Here is a 9,341-nt window from a genome sequence, read left to right as displayed (position 1 = left end):
AACACTTCACGTGGCATATTGTGGGCTGAACAGTTCCTGGCCTTCCCCAAAATCTCAGCTGTGACATGCACTGCAGTTTTTGCATACAACCAAATAGCTGTTCCTACTTTCCCACAAAGCAGGTATAATATATCGTGATTATTTTCAGGTATGAGCGAGAATGTTGCTTGAATTCGACACTGCATCCAGCTGAGCTGAATGGGGGAAGACCATTCACTGAACTGAAGTAAGCTGATTCAAATGGCCCTGCTTTAACAACCATACCCACAGCAGGGCCATGTCAAAGCAGAAACAATTCTTCCCCAGACCTGGCAGACACAGCCTGTTCCTCTTTAAATCTGTGCTGCAGTGCTCTGCATTGTTGCCATGGCAGAAATCTCCCCATAGTAATAACCTCTTTCAGGGGAAGGTTAAAAAGAGACAGTGCACATGCTCAGAAAGCTGCACTTGTTCTGTTAGCAGTTTGCAGCGGCCATTTCAAAGAGACCACCACAAAGACAAGAGAGAGATCAGGTACTGATATTTTTTTCCTTTGCTGGAGGGGGTGACTTTTCTCTTACAAAGAGAACCGTGCACATGTCTCTGTTCCTGGTTATGCTGCAGAGAGAGACCACCCTGGAAGCCTGTCATGATTATTCCTCACAGACAGCAAATTCCCATAGAATTACTGAGAGGCAGTTGTCAGATGTGACCTGAGGTAACTGCTGCACTCAGGGAGCAATTATTTGGCAACACGGCTCACACAGGAAGCTGAGGTGAGGTTGGGGTGGTGTGTGAGGTACCCTGAAAGAAGTTGAGCTGTCTGCCTGCCTTGTTTTTTTGCACCTCTGTAGCACTGATAGTTGACTATGAGAACAGCCTTCACTGACCAGCAGGCTCCTGCATTAGGTGCTTTGGAAGGAGATTGATACCATCCTGATGTAGTGATACTTGGAAACACTGCTGCCTCCTGTTGTGAAGCCTGGTGTCTTTGATTATACTTGCTTTGATCTCAGGTCATCGTTAATTGAAACAGAGTAACCAAGCCACTTGTTAGGATTTTAATCCCTTTATTGTAAGGACTGTAGAAATAAGAAAAAGGATCACATTTGGTCACTTCTAAATAGTGGGAGGAATAAGAAACCCTGTTTTGTGATTACAGAAATGATCAGATGCATTGCTTGATATGAGCACAAATATATTCATTACTCTGTATGTGCTTATGTGTGTCTTTCTTCTGAGTATGAAAGCAACTCATACGTTGATCCTACATTTAGATTGAGATGCACAGGAAGGGGATGTGTGTAATGCTGCACCTTTCCCGAATCAACTGCTGGTTTGCACAGGCTGCAAGTGTTCATACAGAATTTGCAGCTTCAGATGAGCTGTGTCTGAAACAGTGACTTGGCGTGGATCAAAGAGGAGACTTGTTCAATTCTGTATTTGTGGCAAGATGGGGGGAGAAACCTTTTCCTTTCTGTCTCCTTCCATTGTACTGCTGAATGTGAAACAGCTATTTCAGGGAATTCTGTTCTCTTGCCTACAGCACACATGCACTTGATGTTCATATGCAGCCTCTCCTGTTTAGTAGGTACCTACTTAAAAATCAGGATCAAATGGTCTGTTGTCCCGCTTTCCTGAACTCAGCTAAAGAAATGATTCATGTGGATTTTATTGTGTTCTTACAATCTTATTTGATTCTTTCTTCCCTTTCCTTGAACACACAGGACCAGAAGGTAAACTTGGCTGAACTAAGGATCACCTTATTGGTTTGGGTGCTTGAGGCTCGTGATTGAAATCTCTAACAAGCAGTTGCAGCTTGTGTTTCCTCTTGATCTGAACAGTTTACTTGTTGGGTCAAGAAAATGCTTTGTTTGGTGCCTTTGTACTTACCAAACATTTAACATTTGTATTCAGGGGTGGGTGTTGCAGAACCAGATTAAAGCTGTCTTCGGGACATTGTGTGGCCTGGCTGTGATGTTTAGGAACAAATAGGTGACTGCAAATTATCTGGAGCTTGGATTGGAGAGGGAAACAGAAGTTCAAAGAGTTTTGATGTATTCACCGCTCTACCTATGAATTTGCAGAGGTTTAACAGAAGTCTTGTCCTTCATACTGGAGTAAGATTTTATGATGAATGTGGTGGGCAGTTAATGACAGTAACTAGCTTTAGTTATTGTACTTGTAAAAAGATGGTATACCAGTAATGCAAACGAGTGGGAAAAAAGCACATTTTGAGGTTCAGGTCAATTTCAGGCAGCTCCAATTAAAAATCCTTACAAGTCAGATCTCAGTGTCTAACAACAAGACAGCAGGCCAGGTTCGTGCTCTGGTCTCTGACTGTGTAGTCAGGAACAAGGCTGACATCACAGTGTGGGCATCCTGGCCTTCACATGAAACCAAAACCAGCGACTTCTGGTCTTCTTCACGACTATGGACATTCCCAGTTGGGTTTTATATGCTACTCTGGAAAAGTACAGAGAACTTCTGCCTGTGCTGTAGATCTTTTGATTGCTTGTTTTAAATTGGTTTGTTTGTTTGTTTCTTTTCTTTCAGAGGAGAACTGACACTGCTTTAGCCATCAGGAACAGAAAGTTCCTTGTAACAAGAGCCTTGTATTTATAATGTTCCTCCCTGTCTTGTTTCTGTCTCTTGATAAAGAAAGAAGCACCCGTTCCCACGATGCTGGTACCCTGCCTTCTGAGAAGACCAGTCCTTACAGTTCCTTTAGTTTTTGTGGCTGCACTACTTCTCATGGAGCCTGCTAGATCTGATCAAGAAGCAGGAACAGCCATACCAGCTGAAAGTATGTACCATACAGCTCTCTTACAACTTGTGCTGTAGTTTTAATATTGCAAGGCACCACATTACTGACTGTTTCGGAAGTGTCTTGTTTATATTGGTTTAAAACTGTGATCTGAAATATGTGCTGTTTTCCCTCTTCATCCAGTGCTCTCTAGTCTCTTGCCCTTTTCTCCTGCCTATTTCTGTCTTGCTTGCAACTGAAATCCAGCAATGTTCTGCACTTCTTATTTTGCGCAGCTCCTTCATTGTTTTAGTCTTCTCAGTCATGAATCATTATCTTTACTTTTCAGAGACATTCTTGAGACTTATTTATTTCATCTGGCATTGACTTGCATCTTTTGTTTCATTCCTGGTAAAGTTAGAAGTCCTTATTTTAAAATTTCACAGTGAAGGTGTCACAGAAGCATGTTTTGTCAGCCCTCAACCACCTAAACCTCTTTTGCTAACCTGTGTGGAGTTCAATTTATGTCATAAACATAATGGCAGGTCCATGCATCAAGTTGTTTAAGTGAAAAGTGCTTTTCTTCCCTTTTATTCAGTGTATATATGTTAACACTAAGGTTGGGTCATGATTCAGCAGTGAGAGAGGAGTCATTCCTCATGAGAGCCTCATAATTCTAAGACATCATGTCCCTGTTTGTTCAGATTCTGTGCTACTGTTTGTTATAGAGCTGCTTTGTGTTATGATGATCAAGGCAAAGCAAGCCTTGTGACCATAAGTGTGGATTATCTAGGTACCTTGAAGAGTGCAGTTAATCCAGAATGCAACTACTCTTCTTATCAGCAATACCCTGTAATAACAGGGCATTGTGTTTATCTGCTGCTTGTTCCACTTGCTTTCTATAAAGCTGTACTGTATTCAGAGTTGGAGTCAAAGCGATCTTAGTGATAATGATCTCAATTGTATTCCATCAGCTTTGTGTTTTAAGTTCAAGTTTGTGAGAACAGGAGACAGAATTTTCCTGGGAAGCAGCGTCATGGCTTTGGAGAGAATTTCTGGAGAAGATGAGGTTGAATGTGTGCTCACGGACTGTGGAACAAAAGGGAAGACTCAAGTAATAGATTTAGTATTTCCACACTTCTACAAACTGTGACAAAAGAGAAGAGATAGTGGGAAAGGGAAAAGATGTGTGTTGAGAACAATGACAGAGGAAGCAGTGGAGAAAGGCGTATGATTTTTATTAATGCAAATTTGTCAAAGTAATTCTTTTACCACTGAGACATTGGGTGGACCATCATGATGGACCTCTTAGAAAAATCTGGATTATTTAGGAGTACATATGTCAGTATTCACTATGGACCTTCTTCTGTAATTCATCATGCTCAGAATCACTGTTTATTTCTTCTCCTTGGTACTTCATGCTCTCTCCTAAATGCTTTCCTAGGCCGTCCCTGTGTTGACTGCCATGCATTCGAGTTCATGCAGAGGGCTCTGCAGGATTTAAAGAAAACAGCATATAATCTAGACACACGGGTAAGGAAACATTCAGCTTCTTTTTGGTCTTTTATTTTGTTTCTTGTTTTGATTTTATATTTTATTATGGAAGAAAATGCTGCGGATAGAAGTAGATAAAGTGCATTTTGCACTGGACTCTGTCAGTTGAGTGTAATGTCTTGTCTTCTAAGGTGATGCTGGGTAATCAGATTTCATTCCTCCAGGCAGTAACCTGTGAAATTCTCAGTTGAGTTATCAGAGAAAGTTGGAAGCTTAATAAAGAGCAAACTGGCAGACCTAAGCTCTCTACCCTTCTCTTGGATAAGTTAGAGCTATTAGCACTGCAATTCTCATTCCAAATGCTGAGTGCACACATGAATTTTTGTGTTAGGGAGGGTAAGGTCAGAGCATCATTCTTATTGCCGAAAAGGAGAGAGTCAGCTCAAACAAAAAAACACATTAAAATAAAATATGCTATTGCACGTGTTTCTGTCCTAGGAGGGAGGCTAAGGGAGGAAACATCATCTCATAGAATTTTTAATTACTTTTTTTTACATCACATTGATTCTTTAAAGATGAAGCATGCCACAAATCAGAACAGCATCAAAACTAGAACTTGTTTGGCTTGTAGTTAGGGTGGAGAATTTGCCAAGTATCCCCCTTCAGTGGGAGAAGTTGAGTCTTGCTACTGCAGCCTGCAGTGTCCAGCTGCATCCCAGCTGCTGTCAGATAGCAGCCTTAGTAGGGTATCTTTTCCCCCACCTCCCATGTACCCTTTAGGTGAAGTGCTGCATCTGCATCTTGCATAGCTTTTTCAGCAGAAGGCATTTAAACTGTTTTGTGCTTCCAATCTACAGTCAAGGTCATTCGCAGTTCAAAGCCTGCAAACTGACATTTCTGAAGAATACTTTGAAGTAACTCCAAGCAGAGCGCGTGATGAAAATGCTGCTGCAGGAATAAAGATGGTTTGAATTGTGACGTGCTACAGAAAACAAACATTCAAGCAAAACTAAATTCGTATGTAGCGGATTTGCAGTTGAACAAAATCTGTTCAGTAGTTACAGGTCAAATACATTTTGGGCTCTTTCATGAAGAAATCTTGTTAACAAATGATCAATGATTTTGTAAAACATAGATATCCAAAGCTGAAAGCTAATAATGAGGATAGAGCAGCTGAGCCCCAAAACTGCAACTGCATTTTACGATTTCAAAATAAAAATAAAAGAAAGCCAAGGAAAGGAAACAAGGTTATAAAAAAAGGTTCAGTATGAAAGGAATATCCTATAGATGAGTTTCACAGTTGTAGGTTTGACAGCAAGCTTGACAAAGTGGCTCCATGATACGTTCTTGCCACAGATCTCTCTCTTTCTTACCACTTTTGAGTCCAAACAATTGAATCCATATCGAAATCCTTCAGTGTCTCTGGATAGAACAGGCCTATCCCAGTTATGAAGAAGTTCTGCCTACATCTTCAAAAAGACATTGAAATATTTACTACTTGAGGACTACTTGGATCATAGAAATGCTGCCTACAGTGCTTCAGTTCTTATGTTTTTTCTGCTGTAGCCCAATTTGATGCAATTTGAGTATTTTAAGACAATTGCTTTCAGCTACGTATATGTTTTACATTTGACTGTTTTGATCTGTTTTGCTGCTGAGTGGAGCAAATTTTCTGTCCCCAAAATACAATGGCCTTTGTTAATATTCCCACTGGAGACACTCATTTCCTTAAAAAATTCTTTTCTGTTTGCAGGTAGGAATTTTAGTTGATGACTAAACAGCTTTTAACTGTGTTGGAGGGGGAGGGATTCCCAAAAGCTTAGAGAGGAAATTCCCATTAATTTCCGCCTGCAAATCTCACTCTGGAGTTCTTAACAGTGGAAACTCTGTAGTTTTATTGCACAGCTCAGAGAGTTTTCACACTTAATTTGGCCCTGTGTTGATCTGTGTGGCGTCTAACAAAGCAGAATGACTCCAGCATAGGTCAGATAACTTTTTATGGAGGTCATAGGCTATATCCTGTTCTTTTTACAAGACAAGCAATGCTTTTAACCTACACTGAAGTGGTGATCACTTACTGATTGATAGACTGGATGCATTTTCCTCATGCAGTGAGAGAAGGTCACAGACCACCTCCAAGGGCTGGCAGCTACCTGTGCAAGTACTAGATTTGTTTGTGCCCTTCCACATACTACAATCCACCCATCTGTTGCTGCTGGCCCCTTGGAGCAGGCTGCAAGTTGGATTAATTGTTTTAACTGCAATAAACAACTCTGAGGAATCTTCTGTGGGAATACCCCCGATTTTTCCACTTAATAACAGCATCTGGCAGGTGCAGCTCTGATCACGAACCAGGAGAGGGCTCGTCTGTGACCATCAAAACAATTCCAGCAGCATACAGACAGCTCCCTACTGCATCTGCAAGTTGCTCAAGACAGAGACCAGCAGGGAACAAGCAATAAAACAGCTCCCATAAAACATATCCAGTCCAGTGGCTGTTGCATTACAGCTTTAAAAAGCTCTGCATCTGGTTTTATTTATTTATTATTTCTTTAGATGGCTTATAGAAGTTTTTCTGTAGGCTGAGAATCTGAGCCCTGCCCTGTTTTTTGTTTTATTTCTTTGGTGTGCTTTGACCCACCAAGGGGATAATAACAAATCTCTGTGCAAATGACTTTATAATCCTGCTCACAAAACAGTCAGTAAAGATGTACTTAGTGCCATTCATTCTGTTCTTTATTTCTTTCTAAACTGTCAGTGGTTATTGGGAACATTCAAAGCCCATTAAGTAAGATGTACCCATGAAAGTAAAAACAAAGCTTGGAAATGTTATTAAAGATAGATAAGATGGTAAGCAGCCTTGAGGCTTAACTCCAAAGCTGTCAACTTCCCATATTCAAACCATTGCAAAAGATGTGGAGGAGATGGTTAGAGGGTGGTGGTTGAGCGTCTTTCAGGTAATTAGTAAAGTCTAATCAGATCTTTTCAGTCTTGCAGGGTAGCTGAAATGATCAAAAGTGATATCTGATTTCAGATAATGCCACAGGGCTGTGATGAGAGATTTGTCAGCTGAGAAAACAGTCTGCCCAATAGATGCATCTTCCTGTACTGAGAAGGCAGGAGTTAAGCAGAGTGTTGTAGCCCAGCTCTTCTCTGAGAGCCTTTAGCTGCTGCAGATCAATAGATGTCATAACTTTAAAAAATAGCCTTTAATCATGAGGCCATCCCATCTGATAGCAAAATCACAAGAAAGGCATATGAAGGGTGGGTTTCATTGGCATTTAGATCTGATCGTCTTTATAGTGCCCCTTTTCATGTAACTGCTTAAGACAGTAACTGGTGATTTGGTAAGTGGACTTTGCACAGCTGGTTTGTCGCATAGCAGTAAGGAGGTAGTTCTGTCTTGGATCACACTGATTCCCAAACACAACTTCAGAACGTGAAAAAAATTATTGGGCACTAAGCTGAATTTCTTCATATCATGTGAAGTGCTGCCATGTTTGTATGCCAATTAATCATGCAGAAGTTAAATTACTTTGCAGACAGAAAGCAATATGTCTCATTGATGTGCTAAGACTCATCTCGTACAACTAATTCCCAATTTCAGAACAGAAGTGGAATTGATTTTTCTTTGGGAGCTAAGTGGTTTTATAGAGCTGACATTTCATTTTCGGTGTTGCTTTTGTCCCTTCCTCTTGCAGACAGAAACACTGCTTCTTCAGGTGGAAAAGAGAAATCTGTGTGACTGTGTAACTGCAAATCTGCTGAACTGAATCCAGGAGACCAGCTGTATCACCTGCTCAGTGGTTTTTAAAGCGCAGCTGTATGAAGCAGCCTTTTGGAGTTCATGTTGCAAACACGTACATCCCACCGTACTGAGGAAACTGGGGGGAGGGGACTGTGTCTTATGTGTCTGTTCTGTTTGATGGTTTTTAAATAGTCCTCTCTTTTCACATCACTGCATTGCCAGTAAGGGCTTAGTTCAGTAAATCTGCTACTTGGTGCTAAAGTGGGGGAAAATTTTGCTTGCTTTGATTTTTAAATCAGAGTTGACCAAGTGTAACCATGACATAAATAGAGCCAACAATGCTCTAGAGATGTTTGCAGCTGGTTTTGGTCTCTAACATGTTAGAGCATATCTCTGTGACAACTGACCCAGCTATATTGAGACAAGTATTTGTGGTCTCTGTGGGCTTTGCCAGTATATTAAAGGTGATGGAAGTCCTTTCTGTTTGTTGTTTACACTGTGACCACGTTCAGACATCCTGTTGGTTGTAAAGAGGCATGCATTATGAGGAGGTATATGTCTGCTGTGCTTAGACCAGAACAGCTTGTATGTTAGTGCTCAATTTCTGACATCCTGTGTAAGAGTGTCACTGTCTTTAATTAAAGTATTTAATTTAATCCTGCCTGTGGCCTTACCTCTGTAAGTAACCTGGTGGGACTTTAATGGAGGTAGATAAGAGGGAACATACAAATACTGCTCTGCCAGGAGTAAAGCTTCCTTTAGAGGGCTTCAGCTGATTCTGAATAGAGTAGAATAGCTTTTCAGAGTTTTTTGCTGCAGTCAGGTCTTCCTCATCTTGTTCTAGCTTGGCTTTGTTCCTCTGCTTGCTCTAGACGTGCCTTGGCTCTTCCTTCCAGTGAAACCTTTGTTCCCCTTTCGATTCTGGCATTACTTGCTCTCTAAGCCCAGGAATTTCTTGGTGAACCCCTGGCCCCATCCTTAGGATCGTGTGTAAGTTGTTGCAGGAGTGGGTGCTGGGACTGATATTCCTCAGTTTGCCATCCCTTTAGATCCAGCTGACAGCCCTGCAGGAGCAATGTGTGGCATTCCCACCTACTGTGGAGTAAGTGAACGTGGTGCTGAGCATCACTGATATCTCCCCCCCCTGTTTGTAGGCAGGGGAAAGGGAATAACTTTCTCATTCTTTTGCTCAGAGTATGAAAAATTAGAGATTCCTTTCAGCCTGCACCAGAACCAGGAATTTCCTCATGGTAATTGCTGCATGCTTCTTCACAACCCACCCTATCTATTTTAATTTAGTTTTGAACAACTGTCCTCGGTTACTGCTTGTTCAAAACCATCATAACAGCAGGAGAACAGAAAACAACAAACATG

General features: G+C 41.2%; 1 protein-coding gene across 1 annotated transcript; it reads left to right on the top strand.

Annotated features, from left to right (window-relative positions):
• The first annotated feature begins 384 nt into the window (after positions 1–384).
• LOC107314042 (neuropeptide-like protein C4orf48 homolog) lies at positions 385–8,628 on the top strand. Its single transcript, XM_015862910.2, has 4 exons — positions 385–513; positions 2,641–2,785; positions 4,170–4,258; positions 7,921–8,628. Exons 2-4 carry the CDS (start codon positions 2,662–2,664, stop codon positions 7,990–7,992), a joined length of 285 nt encoding a protein of 94 aa, XP_015718396.1. The 5' UTR covers positions 385–513; positions 2,641–2,661; the 3' UTR covers positions 7,993–8,628.
• Positions 8,629–9,341: the final 713 nt, after the last annotated feature.

This window comes from Coturnix japonica, chromosome 4, assembly GCF_001577835.2.
Source record: "Coturnix japonica isolate 7356 chromosome 4, Coturnix japonica 2.1, whole genome shotgun sequence".
NCBI lineage: Eukaryota > Metazoa > Chordata > Aves > Galliformes > Phasianidae > Coturnix > Coturnix japonica.
The sequence above is the reverse complement of the archived record's forward strand: the minus strand, read 5'-3'. Positions and strand labels throughout refer to the sequence as shown.

What these genes read in the sequence shown, in the direction of transcription:
- LOC107314042 (XM_015862910.2), top strand. Translation starts at nt 2,662, where the DNA reads ATGCTGGTACCCTGCCTTCTGAGAAGACCAGTCCTTACAGTTCCTTTA. An exon ending in AACAGCCATACCAGCTGAAA is followed by an intron (nt 2,786 to 4,169) that starts GTATGTACCATA and finishes ATGCTTTCCTAG; the next exon opens with GCCGTCCCTGTGTTGACTGC. An exon ending in CATATAATCTAGACACACGG is followed by an intron (nt 4,259 to 7,920) that starts GTAAGGAAACAT and finishes TTCCTCTTGCAG; the next exon opens with ACAGAAACACTGCTTCTTCA.